The 16,520-nt window shown below is 38.4% G+C and overlaps 1 protein-coding gene across 12 annotated transcripts in view; it reads right to left on the bottom strand.

Moving 5' to 3' along the window:
* Positions 1–16,520, bottom strand: part of YAP1 (Yes1 associated transcriptional regulator) — a 126,415-nt gene that overhangs the window by 55,621 nt on the left and 54,274 nt on the right. For all 12 annotated transcript variants that reach the window (XM_021671720.2, XM_021671724.2, XM_021671723.2 and 9 more), the window contains exon 3: positions 13,659–13,774. In XM_021671720.2, coding sequence (XP_021527395.1) covers positions 13,659–13,774 — 116 coding nt within the window. The remainder of the gene's footprint in view (positions 1–13,658; positions 13,775–16,520) is intronic.

Here is a 16,520-nt window from a genome sequence, read left to right as displayed (position 1 = left end):
CACAATCATCTTACCTCACTTCCTCTAAGGAAGAAGTTCTCTGACTCAGGGCTTAGCTCCCTAAAGGAAAAATTCCCAAATTTTTTGTAGGTTATCCTCTACAGGCAGGCATTACAAAGCACTGCTTCTGTACTGAAAGTATCCAACATGCCTAGCTCTATCTATTCCTCCACAATCATTTCACATCCCTTCTCATTCAATTGTTTTTCAGTTCCTCAAACATCTCCTCTCCCAGCTTCAGGACCTTTACAAGTGCAGTTGCTCCCTGCAGGAACTTTACCTTCTTTGCTTTGCTAACTCCCTCTCATCCCTTCCCACTCTGAATGTCACTTCTTTCTAGTAACGTGTCTATATAGTTTCTTCTACTTCATCAGCTGCTTTTTCTCTGGTAAGATGATTCTATCACTTTAGTAATTCATTCAGTTCTCTCGGCCACATGGCTTGTTCACTCCTATGGAAATTTCCAGTACCTAGCAGTGCCATGAGCTTCCTGCCTCCATACATTGTCAGCATGTCTACTCCTCAAGCCTCTGTCCTCCTAGCCTCAATTATTTTCAACCCATTGACATTCTAATCTATTTTTTAATTGGAGACAGAGTCTTACTCTGTTACCTAGGCTAGAGTGCAATGGCATGATCTCAGGTTACTGCAACCTCCACCTCCTGGGTTCAAGCGATTCTCCGGTCTCAGCCTCCTGAGTAGATGGGATTACAGGCATGTACCACCACCTCTGGCTAACTTTTGTATTTTTAGTAGAGACAGAGTTTCACCATGTTGGCCAGGCTGGTCTCAAACTCCTGACCTCGTGATCTGCCCACTTCAGCCTCCCAAAGTGCTGGGATTACAGGCATGAGTCACCATGCCCAACCCAATTCTACTCTATTCTTACACCATATCTTTGTGAAGCTTTTCTCCAATCTGTCCCACTAGTAAGACTCTTCCCCACTTAGAAACTGAAATTGCACCTGTTCTGATTTCTTGAATACTTTTTATATATTGTCTTGTGTTCATCACTCTTTTACACTGAGTTTAACTATAAGCTATGAGGAATTATGAGGAGAACTTATCACTCTGTCCTAGAATATAGGGAAAAAGTTTATTTTTTATGAGTGGGTATGTACAATTTTGCAAGGTTGCTCAGGACAAAGATAGCAACATTTATTAGAAACTACTGTCTTGTTAGTAGTTTGTGATACTTTGGTCTGCAATTTGCGCAGACTTTTGGCTTTCAAAATAAACAGAAACTAAAATGCATTCACCTCTGACTCTTCCGTAGTTTTCTTTACAAAGGCATCTTCCATTAACATAAATACCTGAAATTCATGTTGATCATATATATATCCTAAACAATCCCTAATCAAGTTCTGCCCACACTACTAAGACTTTTAGGCAGACACAATGAAAAAAGTTATATACAAATTTGCTGCATAATGACATTCAGTCAGTGATAGACCACATATAGGATGGTGATCCCAAAAACTTACTAAAAGAACTGAAAAATTCCTGTCACCTAGAGACATCGTCGCTATCATAAGGTAATGTCATAGTGCAATGCATTACCTTTTCTATGTTTAGATATATTTAGATACACATATACTTACCACTGTGTTACAATTGCCTACAGTCTTCAGTAGGGTAACATGCTGTCTAGGCTTTATAGCCTAGGAGCAATAAGCTGTATCGTAAAGTCTAGGTGTATAATAGACTATATCATCTAGGTTTCTGTAAGTATACTCTATGATTATACAATGATGAAATTACCCAGCAACCCATTTCTCAGAACATATCCTAGTCATTAAGCAACACATGATGGTATTATTATCGCTAACTTATTTTGTGGCTTCGATAAGCCAAATGTGGGAAAATAAACACATTTACTGCCGGGAGCAGTGGCACGTGCCTGTAGTCCCAGCTACTCAGGAGGCTGAAGTGGGAGGATCCCTTGAGCCCAGGAGTTCCGGGCTGTAGTGCGCTATGCCAGTTGGGTGCTCACACTAAGTTCGGCATCAAGATGGTGACCTCCTGGGAAGCGGGGGACCACCAGGTTGCCTAAGAAGGGGTGAACCGGCCCAGGTTGGAAACAGAGTAGGTCAAAACTCCCATGCTGATCAGTAGTGGGATCATGTCTGTGAACAGCCACTGCACTCCAGCCTGGGCAACACAGCAAGACCCCATCTATAAAAATAAAATAATTTAAAAAAATAAAAATAGCAGTGGCTCACGCCTGTAATCCCAGCACTTTGGGAGGCTGAGGCGGGTGGATCACGAGGTCAAGAGATTGAGACCATCCTGGTCAACATGGTGAAACCCTGTCTCTACTAAAAATACAAAAATTAGCTGGGCATGGTGGCGCGTGCCTGTGGTCCCAGCTACTCGGGAGGCTGAGGCAGGAGAATTGCCTGAACCCAGGAGGTGGAGGTTGCGGTGAACCGAGATTGAGCCATTGCACTCCAGCCTGTGTAACAAGAGTGAAACTCCGTCTCAAAAAATAAAATTAAATTAAAATTAAAAAAGAATAAATACATTTATTGAAGAAAAGGCAGTCTATAAATCAAGTTTTGGTAAAATAAATAAGATTTCTTTTTTTTTTTTGAGACTGGGTCTCGCTCTGTAGCCCAGGCTGGAGTGCAGTGGCATGATCTCAGCTCACTGCAGCCTCCGCCTCCCAGGCTCAAGCAGTTCTCCCACCTCAGGCTCCCAAGTAGCTGGGATTACAGGGGTGTACCACCATGTGCGGCTAATTTTTATATTTTTAGTAGAGAAGGAGTTTCACACTGTTGGCCAGGCTGGTCTCAAACTCCTGACCTCAGGTGATACACCTGCCTTGGCCTCCCAAACTAATAATCCTATAAACATACTGATAAAAATCAGCTTTGGGCAAACAAATGTAAGGGTTGTGGCTAACCCATCTGCCCACCACATCCTGAGTTCAGGTTCACCCATGTCCTACAGGTAGCTAGAAGATTCTTCTGCCAAGCTACTAGAACATGCTGATGAATCCAATCCTCTTCTGGATTACAAAATGGGCAGTGTGGTAGACTAAGATGAAACTCTGGACTATACATATGAAGGTTTAGGTTAGAATTCTGGCACTACTACTTACCTGCATTCTACGTACCAGCATAGTGGTGCCCCAACCACTATGTTCATGTCTCCTTTATAGCAGATGCCTCCCTGTACCCCAATCATTTGACTGCATCCTTCTCAACAGACTCTAAACTCTTGAAGTAGAGACACGGACTTAACACTGCCACCAAATACAACCAAAGTTTGCTGAGCTGACATGATTAAGAACCTATCTGTGAAAAGTCGCAATCTCTCAGAGACTTAGTTTGTGCCTTTAAAAATAATAGATTTTTTTTTGAGATGGATTCTTGCTCTGTCGCCAGGCTGGAGTGCAGGGGCGCAATCTTGCCTCACTGCAACCTCTACCTCCCGGGTTCAAGAGATTCTTCTGCCTCAGCCTCAGAAGTAGCTGGGACTACAGGCGCATGCCACCACGGCCAGCTAATTTTTGTATTTTTAGTAGAGATGGGGTTTCACCACATTGTCCAGGATGGTTTTGATCTCCTAACATTGTGGCCCACCCACCTCGGCCTCCCAAAGTGTTGGGATTACAGGCGGGAGCCACTGTGCCAGGCCTATAAATAATAGATTTAAGAAAAGAAGATAACATTTATTTTGAAGGCTTTTTATATTAAATAAGATCTAATGAAATGATGGAACCACTTGTTTGTATTTAGGTATTCAGTAAAGGTTTCATTCCAGCCTAAAATAGGAATAATAAAATGACCTCTAATGATATTTCTATGGATTTAAGTTTAAGTAATTCATCAGTATTCCATTTGTGTACTCCTTTAACTAGCAGTATTAGTATCACCGGGAAACTTGTCAGAAATGCAGCATCTCAGGTCCCAATCCTACTAAATCAGACCCACTGAATAAGTACTGCATTTCAACAAATCCCTAGGCAATTCCTTGACACATTACAAATTAAGAAGTGCTACTCTAGAACACAGAAGACTAATAAGGATCGCTTGTTCGATTAAACCTTTTCTAGAGTTACCATTAACTCAAACTTTAATAATATAGCAAAAGTACTTCTCATTGGGTTACTTGATTTTAAAAATCTGTGATACATTATAAATAAAATTAAATATGACTTTAATTTCATATTCAACTCTAGAATGACAGTATAGTTTAGAGACTTATATAAAGGGTTTAGATTCAGACAGACCTGGGCTCAAATCTTGGATCCAGTATTTATTAGCCTTCTAACCTTGGGCAAATTACTTAACTCCTTGATGCTCACTTTCTTTATCTATAAAACAGAGATGAGCACTCAATGGATCGCTGAGAGAATTAAAGAACGTGTTTGACACAGGTCAAGGCTCACAATAGGTGCATAAAAGTCTGTTCCCTACTCTTTCTTAAAATAGTTCCACCATTTTGTTCCAATCATATATTAAACATTAAAAATTCACCTATACTATACCTAAGTAGCTTTAAATATAAGAAAATGAGGTATTTGTATTTCAAAATTCAAATGATCAGATAATAAAAATGCAAAAAACCATAGAGGAACACCCCTAAAGAAGATTTTTAATGGTATCCCAACATTTTCAGAACAAGGCTCAAACTTCTTAGCTTATGACACAGAGGAATTCTGAGGTGGTCTTCAGTCTCATTGCCCACCATCTTACCACTAGTAATATGGTATTAGAGGTTCTGGGCCTTAGTACTTGTCCATCTACTGCTAGCTACTTTTATATTCCCTTTTCTTCTAACTTCCCACTCATCCCCTAATACTCAAGTCCTGAACCCAGTCACTTTCATCATCACTTTGGTCATCCTCTCCCTAGGTTACTGAAACTGCCCTCTAATCTCCCCACTTTTTAAAAAGTTACTGATACCATGTCACTTCTCTGTTCAAAACCTAAGTACCTCTGTAATATGGCCCCATTCTGCCTTTCACAGACTCTATTCATGCTGCAGTGGCCTTTTTGCTATTCCCCAAACATGTCTCAGGGCCTTTGAACTGGTTGTTGTGTTGTGCATGGAACATTCTCCCCCTTCCCCAGATATTCAGATGGCTCTCACTCTCAGTTCATTCAGATTTCTGCTCAAAAGGTGTCAATTATAGAGGCCTGCACTGGAGAAGGTAATCTAAGCTATCATCTCCCTCTATCCCCAGCCAGTTAACTCTGACCATAACTATCCTATTTTTCCTCCTTCCACTTTTAATATCTGAGACTCATTGTATATTTGTTCTCATTAACTTAGAACCGTGCCTGGCACATAGTATGTATTCAATATTGAATAAAGGAATCACTCAACTTCCTTAAAGAAGTCTTGGCAGAATGCAGTGGCTTACACATGTAATCCCCAGCAAAGCTGCCAAAAAGCTGGGACTATAGGTATATACCACCCTGTCCAGCTTTTTTCATCTCTATGAAAAAAAAAAAAAAAAAGCTGGGCATGGTGGTGTATGCCTGTAGTCCCAGCTACTTGGGAGGCTGAGGTGAGAGAATCGCTTGAGCCCATGAAGTTGAAGCTGCAGTGAGCTGTGATCGTGTCACTGTCCTCTAGCCTGGGTGATGGAGAAAGACCCTTTGGCCAAAAATAAAAAGGTCTTCACTGTTCTCCCTTTCCACTACTGACTCGTGTTCCTCTCTGCCTACTTTCTCAACACTTAGTCCATACACCTGCCATAACTTTTTTTTTTTTTTTTTGAGAGAGTCTCACTCATTGCTCAGGCTGGAGTACAGTGGCACGATCTTGTCTCACTACAACCTCCGCCTTCTGGGTTCGAGGAATTCTCCTGCCTCAACCTTCTGAGTAGCTGGGATTACAGGCATGTGTCACCACACCCAGCTAATGTTTTGTATTTTTAGTAAAGACGGGGTTTCCACCAAGTTGGCCAAGCTGGTCTCGAAGCCCTGACCTCAGGAGATCCGCCCTCCTCAGCCTCCCAAAGTGCTGGGATTACAGCCGTGAGCCACTGTACCCAGCCCTGCCACATTTTTTATAATTATATAGAAGAAGTCTGTCTCAGCTTGATTCTGCAATCACAATGCATAGTATAAAGCAGGGCATTTGATGTTGAATGAACGACATTCAAGGAGGGAAAAATACAACTGTCTCAAGGTAAAACTATGCGACAGTTTAAAAATCATTTCGGTGGCTTATGCCTGTAATCCCAGCACTTTGGAAGAAGGAGGCGGGTGGATCCCATGGTCAGGAGTTCAAGACCAGCCTGGCCAACATGGTGAAACCCCGTCTCTACTAAAAATACAAAATTAGCCAGGCATGGTGGCGGGCACCTGTAATCCCAGCTACTCGGGAGGCTGAGGCAGAGAACTGCTCGAACCCGGGAAGCGGAGGTTGCAATGAGCCAAGCTTGTACCACTGCACTCCAGCCTGGGCGACAGAGAGACTCTGTCTCAAAAAAAAAAAGAAAAAAGAAAAATAAAGAAAGAAAAAAAGAAAAAGAAAATCATTTTCCTATTAGGTTATAGCTGTAAGAACTTTCTAGAAGAAAAGGTCAAGTATAAGCTCAGCAATACCACTAATATGCAACTCTTCAGACTCTCTTTGGTGCAACTTAAGTCTTTTAGATTTTAACTCAATGAAATGGCTTAGAGCTTTACTAAGTTTATTTATGAAAGATTAGCTTTCTGTAAAGTTTTACTGAAGGAATAACAAATAGCACACTTAGACTTCAGACTGCTCAAATAAATACCTTGCATTACAATTTTAACCTAAAGTAAGTTTTACCACTTCCTTACCTTACTAACATCAAAAGAAAACCTTATTTTGGAAAACTGTGTCCACTGTTGCAAGATTTATTCTATTTTGCTTATGCTGCCTATATATGGTAGTCTATGAATATCATTTTAAAAGAATTAGCATCTTAATCTTTCACACAAATATTCCTCCTATGAGTCATAAAATTACTGTAGCAATAGAGTAACCAGAAGGATTTAGAAATCAGTGGGAAAGACAAAAATAATATTCCAACAGTTATCAACAGAATAACACAGGCATTTAAGCTGGTTCTTAAATGGAAATAATTTAATCTCTTTCTCATTCTCTCTACTCCAAAGCTCAGCAAAGTTTCCAAAAATCTACGAATAATCACTGAAGAAAATTGGAACACGAACACTTCTATTTTTATGCCCCAATATGTAATAAGTCATTTTATTAAGAGAGCTGGTAGAAATGATACTCATGGACCTAAAATTTTTTTCTTTGCATTATTTTTTTTTTTTTTATGAGAGAGTCTGGCTGTCTCCCAGGCTGAAGTGCAGTGGTACAATCTCAGCTCACTGCAACCTCTGCCTCCGGGTTTCAAATGATTCTCCTGCCTCAGCCACCTGAGGAGCTGGAATTATAGGCGCCCACCATCACACCCAGCTAATTTTTGTATTTTTTTTTTTTTTTGAGACGGAGTTTCGCTCTTGTTACCCAGGCTGGAGTGCAATGGCACGATATTGGCTCACCGCAACCTCCGCCTCCTGGGTTCAGGCAATTCTCCTGCCTCAGCCTCCTGAGTAGCTGGGATTACAGGTACGCGCCACCATGCCCAGCTAATTTTTTGTATTTTTAATAGAAATGGGGTTTCGCCATGTTGGCCAGGCTGGTCTCAAACTCCTGACCTCAGGTGATCTGCCCACCTCAGCCTCCCAAAGTGCTGGGATTACAGGTGTGAGCCACCACATCCAACCTACCTTAAAATCTTAATAACATTCAAAATGCAAATAAATTTTCCTATCTCAAATGATTACTTCAAAGGCTTCTAGTAAATTTTAAAAAATATTTGATATCTGTGCTCTAAGATCAGGTCAAGAGCACCCAACAATCTTGAGATTCTATATGTTTCCCCTTTTTTAGAAGATAATCTCTAAAGTAAAGAGGACAGGAAAGAATTACCTTATACGGAATAATCAGGCATGTAACTAAGAATACGAACACCCCCAATACATTTGAGATTTAGATAGTTATTGTGGATATCATGATTCTCAAATTGAAATAATCCTTTAAAAATATGTGGCACTATTAGAAAAAATATTGATCTGCAGCTACTGAAAAACAAAGTAACTATATACCCACCTCTCAGCATAATGAATGTGGGTTTCTTTACAGAAAGAATGAAGAAATTAATACTTTAAAAATCATGACGGGAATTAAACAACATAAGAGTGATTCCCAGTGGAGACGACGTGAAAGACTCACACCATCAGAGTCAAATCAAAGCCATTAGTTGCCCTGACACAAGTGGCTTATCATTATGCAGCAAAGTCAAGAGCCATGATTAAAAAGTGCCATGTGCCAGTCATCAGAAGAACTCCTATACTAGAATAGATACAATAATTACAAGCTATTGCCATTTGCAATTTGGATATTATCATTAAATTACTTTTATTTCAAAAAGAAAAATTTTTCATCTTCATATTCCATATTGGTATCTTTTATTAAAATGAAATGGACTGACCACAGTATTGAGAAAAATGGTGGTTGTTTCTGTATTACCAACCATTTTTTAGGAACTTCATCATCAAGTAAATCAAGCCACAAGCTATATAAAACCACCAAGCTTCTTAAGAAATGGTTATTATTGATTCTGAATTATTATGCTTTTCCTTGTACTATTTTTTCATTTCGTAGGGCCATTTCTCTTAATTTACCAAATTTCTAGATGGGAAATAGAAAACAGCAATTTTGTTTTAAAAAAAAAATAGTGTTTTTATTAAAAAAGTTTTTTAAAAACATATCTGGAATACAAACCTGAGAGTAACCAGTTAAATACACTGTCTCTGTCTCTTCATTGCTCTGACTTTGGGCTTTATTTGTTATAGTTCATTGCTATTAAGTTTCCCATTAGTATAGTCTTTTCCTAACATACATTGTGACTTCAGACTGACAATTTCCATCTTATAATAATCAAGAACTTTTAGAAGAATCAGGAACCAACTACTTGGATGAGAGCTAATGACCCCAACTTGATGATAAAAAGCTTATGGAGATAAACATAATTTCCAAGACAGTAACAGATTTTTAACAAAGTAACAGTGGCTACCTGGTATTATAAACTGCTTAAATTGTAAAATATTAGATCACATTTATTTACCTATTATAGATGCAAGACACTACACCAAGCACCATATACTATTAATAATAAATTTTAGCTATGTAATATGGATTCTGTCATTTAATGCTCACAACAGTTCTATGAGTTATTATCTCATTTTTCCAAGTGATGAATACAGGTAGATACGGTAACTTGTCCAAGATTTCACAGACGATAAACAATGGCTGGGATTCAAACCAGATCCATGGGATTTCAAGAGCCCTTGGTCTTAACCCTTATTGTAAATCGTCTGTTTCAAAGGTGAAAAGTAGAACTTTAAAGTTTATGAACTACAACACATAAAGTAGGAATTACCAACACCTTAACCCTGTCGGCTCTGCAACTTCTCACACATCTTTACCCTCTCTGTGCTTTATAAAGCTAAAACCTAAATTCATGTGTAATTTATTCATCATTTTTATACTTCACATCTATTTTCTAGCCCTCTCATTTTTCTTGGTAACAATCTCTCATTTGATCTTTGGTGCTGAGAGATATTACACAGGCAGAATACAACAAGCAAATGTTAAGGCAGCTCTATACTACTCACTTTGCTTGCTTCTGAACACTTTTCCCCACTCGAAGGAAGGTGCTTAGCACACTCTTCTAACATGTATCACCTTTTCATGATCAAGAGGGCATTTTCTCCACCGATCTCCTGAGGTTATTTCTTAGGAATTCCTCACAGTTTTTCTTAAAAGAGAAATCTGAAAGTGCTACATTGGTAGAGTTGAGAATTGTCAAATAAATCCCAATAATTTCTAAATTAAAAGTATACAAATAATGAATTCCCTAAAATGTACCTGTAATAAGACATTTGGGCTTTGGGGTGTTATCAAACGTACATTTCTCAAAAGCAGATAAATGGGTTGATTCTGCCTAATATAAATCAAGACATAATTTTTAATGATCCTAAGTAGCTATTTGGCATACAGTTATTTCTGGATTATCACAGAATATACTTTGACTTTACTGTCACTTGAAGATTCAGCGATTGTGTCGATCAGTGTTAACAAGTTACTATTAAAAAAATTCAATATATATCATAAAAATAGAGCTAAAGAAGTATCACTTTTCACTCCCCAGGGCTTTGTTTTCTAATGCTGAACACAAAAATCATGAAATGTTTACCTAACTCTCAATACGTAGGGAAAAACTATGGATCCTAAGCAAGTATCAAATGACTATTATATATATGTGTGTGTATATAAAGTAACGAATTTATATTATAACTTTTTTTTTTTTTTGAGACAGGCTGGAATGTCCTCTCTTGTCCAGGCTGGAATGCAGTGGTGCGAACATGGCTCACTGCAGCCTTGACCTCTTGGGCTCAAGCGATCCTCCCAATCTGTCACCCACAATGCTGGCACCACAGGCGTGTGGCCACTATGCCTGGCTAATTTTCATTTTTATTTTTAATAGAGACAGGGTCTCCTTGTGTTGCCCAGGCTGGTCTTGAACTCCTAGGCTCAAGTAATACTCCCACCTTGGCCTCTCAAAGTGCTGGGATTATAGGTATGAGCCACCACACCCAGCCTTATTATACATTATAACTTTTAAAGGACAATCATCTCAAGTAATTTAGTAGACTAGACTTTACATAAACATAATTTATGTATTGAATATTTTAATATAGAATAAAGTAAAATAAAACCATTATCTTACTAAATTATTCAATTTCCTCTTATTTTTCTATTTTCTTCTTCCTCACCTTTCAAATTCTTTCACAAAGTTTGCTGTCATTTACCTGTCACTTAAATGACACAGTTAAAGAATATAAATTAATCTTTTTCCAAGTATGTATTGAGTCTTGCCTCTAGAACCTTTTCCAGGTGCACCTTTGTTTTGGGTGATTCTCGGTTATAGATATTTGGAAACCTGCCCAATCACAAACCACTGGTCTCTAGTCTATAAATGAAATCCACCATTTCAACCTCATATTTTGAAAAAGGACTTATAAAAGCATAATTAAACTCAATCATTTTTGCTAAAGCAAATTAGAAAACGAAATAGGGTTTCATAAAATCTTAAGAATTGGGAAGAATCTTAAAAGATCTTTCAGCCTAGTCAACCACAAACATTATGCAGAAAACAGGTCTGGGGAGTCTACAGAAAATGACAGTATCTCAAAGGAAAGCAGTCTGATGAGAAACAAGAAGTCAGAACAGAACATGAAGCTGGACTCAATTATGAATGACGAGAATTCTTTTTCAAAAAAAGCAAAGCGAGAAAGTCCTTGTTAAATTCACAAGTAATAAAAACGTAAATCAAGTTGTATTTAGCATGATTAACCCAGTAGAGTGCTTCAGAAGCACAGTGTAGCTTCGGATTAGCCATTCAGAAGGCATCCCCTTCAGGGTGAAAATTTTCTGTAGATAGCCTGCTTCAAGGAAGCCATTTTCTGCTTTGTTACATTAAATGCCCTCAAAATTTACTTAAATGCTTTCACAATTCTCTTTGTTCACTGTCTCTAAGATTTAAAAAAACTCCTTAAAAGATCATTTTTTTCAAGCAGAGAAGAGCATGCTTTTGCTTCACTTATTAACATGACGTTATGGCTGTAATTTTATGTGAATATGGGGTATATCAAGATTACAGTGACGTTCATTACAAAGCATACCAAACCATGGGCTTCCACTGAAATGGAAGAAAAGACAACAAACAAGTGCATGTAATTTAAAGGAAAAAGAGGCATTCGCTGTAAAGATATTATCAACACCCTCAGCACTTGACCAGTACCTCCATGTGACCAAATTCAGAATATTCTGATTCTGGGAATTCATATATATTTAATATAACACTTCACTCTAATTTTGAAAGTTTTGGTGACTCCTGGAATTACTGTTGTTGTTGTTTTAAAAAGGCTTTTGGGTTTTGAACCTGTCAGCTAGTCTCTTCCTTTCCTCCTCATATCGTCTGATTGTCCCATGATGGAGTGTTCTGTTTGAATATTCTCTTCTCTTTAAGGAACAGTATTTTATTTGAAACAAGGCCTCCTTAAACAAACATCATCTCTATACCTACCACCTTCTGGAGAAGCAGTTCCCCAATATTATCTACTATTAATAGTATTTAAAAATAGCGCCTCCAGGACGTTCGTTAGTGGCTCCCAGTTGCTTCTGCTTTCTCTGAGGCTTTGCTCTGTCAGTTATCCTATCTATGGTTAACGTACAATGAAGAACATGGGATCTTAAATGAGGCCGTGCAAAATGGACCTTCACAGAATGCCTGGGATATAAACAAGAATTATTATTATACAATTATCATTGTCAAATACCTTCTAGCACCATGTAAACATGCTCAAGCCTCTTCGGGGGTGGCTTTTCCCATTTCAGTTCCTCCTTCCAAAAGTCTCTCCTCACAACCCTCTCCTTTATTCCTTCTCCCCTCACTCCTAACGCTCCAGTCATGCTTTTTGCCACTCCACTGAAACTGTGTCAAAGTCACCTCTTTACAGCTCTGTCATTTAGACATTTAAACATGTTATTTATATATAGACATGCATATGCATGCCTACTAATTTTTATGTAGTATATTAAAACATTTCATACTTTACAAACAAGACACACAGTTTTTTTTTAAAGACAGGGTCCCACTCTGTCACTCAGGCTGGAGTATGGTGATGCAATTACAGGTCATTGTAATCTCTATTTCCTAGAAGAAGGGCAGCTTTTCCTAATAAGTACGAAGGTACATAATGGACTAACTGTGGCCTTAGACCCACCTAACAAAGGAGAAAGAGGCTAGACGGTATCTGACAGGGAAGATGAAGGAGCTAAGCTTTCACTTACTGCTTACTCTGTAATTATGAGAAGCTTCATATGAATTGCATTATTTTCTTTCATATACTCCCTTCTATCATAAGAGGCATTGTTACTCTCCATTATGGAGGTGAGAAAAACTGCAGATTCAAGTAAATTGCCAAATAAGGGGCAGAAAAAAATATTTATACTCAGGTTTATCTTCTGTAAAAAAAGGTGAAGATGTGTTTAATAATCCATGCTCACCCTGGGAATAAGAAATACTCGTTTGGGTTTACAAAAGTTACTGTCTTTCGATATTTTCAAAGTAGAGTGAATAACCATGTTATGAGTTGGGTTAAGAACACCATAGCAAAAAAAATTTTTAAATAAAAAAACAAGAACACCATAACCTGGCTTTCCATCCAAACCACAAAGGGAAGAAGGAAACTTCAACTAAACTACCTGAGACACAAGAACGCAGCAGAATAAACACAAACCTGTCAAAATTAACAGAACTAAAAATTTGAGACACTTGCTTCAGAACCAAATCTTAAAGAACTGTTGGCTTTCAGTTATTGGCCCCCTTATGCATTAACTGCTAATACAAGGCAATAAAATAGCTCACGTTATTTTAAAATAGAATATGTCTTCTGTATGAAACTGGAGAGACAATCAACATCACCCATGCCCCAGTTTCTGTAAAAGAGTAATGACTATTTTCCACAGCAACTTTTACCAATGCATAAGCAGTACTCCATGTGCTGTAATTACAGTGTCTCACTCACCTGAGGCTGAATTCATCATATTCTGCTGCACAGGTGGACTGGTGGGGGCTGTAACGTTCATCTGAGACAGCATGGCCTTCCTGGGGTCCTGCCATGTTGTTGTCTGATCGATGTGACTAAGACAAAACAAAACACTGCATTAGGAAACAAATACCAGGTTCCAAAAACAATTCTTATCTTGTGGGCTCATAATCAAAGGGTACCAAGTGAGGTCTGAAAAAGCAAAAAGTCACAGGATCTCACTGCTCCCACCACCCTCCCTTTGCAACAGACATTTTTCACCCTTAAATCATTCAACTTTCACCCTTTAGATCTTACAAGTGCAACATCTGAAAAAGTTATGCCTGGAATTTTAAGTGAAAGGAAATTATCTTCAACTAGTAAGTTAATTATTACTCACTTCTAATGTAAAGATACAATGCAGTTTGTAAACTAAGAGAGAAACTATAAGACTAAAACCCAAGATTCAAAAAAAAAATCACACACTTATTTTCTCCTAGAGGTGAGAATGCCAAATAATGTAATTTTTAGCCCTTTTTAAAGTAAAACACCACAAAACCCAAAAAATCGTCTTCTTATATACTACAAAGCCAAAGCAGAATTTAAAACTTCATTGGTAAGTTTTCATTTTCTCCTGTGACTGCTGAATAACATGTTCTTATACAAAGCCCTCTGATATTTGCTGGACATTTTCCACGTAACTGTTAACTTACTAATACACATATACATATAGATTTCTTAATATGTAAAGTTTGGAATGAAAACAGCTAAAAATTCTGTGAAATATAAGACTGCAAGGCATCTAGCACATTAAAGCTTTCAATAAGTACTAACTTTTCTTGTAGCAAAGTTTCATTGTTTCAATGAAGAAAAACTTGATATATTATACAAATAAAACTACCTTAAAAGTACGCTGCATTAATAGCCAGAAGTAATCAAAACTTTATATATAAACCTCTCTTCAGTATAATTTATTACAGCAAAAATTTGAAAGCCACTTAACATTTAATGATAGGGAATTCGTTAAATAAACATGGTTACATACGATGGACTGCAAGCAGCTATTGAAAATGTTTTAGAAGACTATATGATATGAAAATATTAACACAGTTTTAAAAACTAGGTTATAAAACAGTATGTACTCGACAAGGCTAATTGTTTAAAATGTGTGTGTGTGTGTGTGTGTGTGTGTAGTGAAAGTATATAGAAAGAATATCAAAATGTTTATTTCTGGATGGCTAAACATTTCTCTTTTTGGTAGCTGTTTTAAGTTTCAAATCTCAGTTTTCTCTTCAATAATCCTATTGATAACCATGGAAACAGCAAAGAAATGACACTTTGTACTATTAACTATCCTGAAATGGATACAGACTGCTATCTCACCAATAATTCTATTTTACCACTAATACACTAAGAAAGAATCACAGGCTCTAGCTAGAATGGGAGTTAAATATGGGAAATTCTTTTTTTTTTTTTTTTTTTTTTTTTTGAGATGGTCTCACTCCATCACCCAGGCTGGAGTGCAGGGGTGTGATCTTGGCTCAATGCAATCTCCAACTCCCGAGTTTGAGCAATTCTCATGCCTCAGCCTTCCAAGTAGCTGGGATCACAGGTGTGTGCCACCACACCCAGCTAATTTTTTTGTATTTTTAGTAGGATGGGGTTTTTGCCATGTTGGACAGGCTGGTCTTGAACTCCTGACCTAAAGTGATCCATCCAACTCTGGCTCCCAAAGTGCTGAGATTACAGGTGTGAGCCACTGTGCCTGGCCTAGGAGAAAAAAAGATCTACATCTCTTTAAGGAATAAAAATGCTATTACCTAATTTTCCAACTATAAATACATGCACCTGGTTGGGCAGGGTGGCTCACGCCTGTAATCCCAGCACTTTGGGAGCCCAAGGTGGGTGGATCACGAAATCAGGAGTTCAAGACCAGCCTGGCTAACATGGTGCAACCTTATCTCCACTAAAAACACAAAAATTAGCTGGGCATGGATGCCTGTAATCCCAGCTTCTCAGGAGGCTGAGGCAGGAGAATCGCTTGAACACAGGAGTCAGAGGTTGAAGTGAGTCAAGATTGTACCACTGTGCTCCAGCCTGGGTGACAGAGTAAGACTGTGTCTCGGAAAAGAAAAAAAAAAATACATGTGCCCATTTAGATGCCAAAGAAAATGTAGAATAAAATTAACTTGAGAATATTTTGTTAACATTTATTCTATAAGATTAAACCATGAAAAATAAATGCTGTTTTATCAATTTGCAACAGTATACTGTTGGCCCATGAATGATGCAAGAGTTAGGGGCATCAACCCTCCCATGCAGTCAAAAATCCACATAAAACTTTTTATTCCCAAAAATTTAATTACTCACCCCTACTGTTGACAGTCCATTATGTTGTATGTTACATACTGTATTCTTACAATAAAGTAAGTTAGAGAAAAGAAAATGTTATTAAGAAACCACAAAAGGCCAGGCATGGTGGCTCACACTGTAATTCTAGCACATTGGGAGGCAGAGGCGGGTGGATCACTTGAGCTCAGAGTCTGAGATCAGGCTGGACAACACAGTGAAACCCCATTTCTATGAAAAATATAAAATATCAGCCAGTCATGTGGTGCATACCTGTGGTCCCAGATACTTGGGAGGCTGAGGTGAGAAGATTGCTTGAGCCTAGGAGGTGGAGGTTACATAGTGGGCTGAGATTGTGCCCTGCACTCCAGCCTGGGCAACACAGGGAGGGAGGAGGGGAGGGGAAGAGGAGAGAGAATGTAGGGAGGGGAGGGAAGGAGGAAGAAAAGAGAAGAAAGAAGGGAGAAAGGGAGGGAGGGAGGGAGACAGGCAGACAGGCAGGCAGGTAGTCAG

Source organism: Aotus nancymaae, unplaced genomic scaffold (genome assembly GCF_030222135.1).
Source record: "Aotus nancymaae isolate 86718 unplaced genomic scaffold, 86718_ANA_hifiasm-v0.15.2.pri h1tg000012l, whole genome shotgun sequence".
NCBI classification, from domain to species: domain Eukaryota; kingdom Metazoa; phylum Chordata; class Mammalia; order Primates; family Aotidae; genus Aotus; species Aotus nancymaae.
This window is presented reverse-complemented; position numbering and strand designations above follow the sequence as displayed.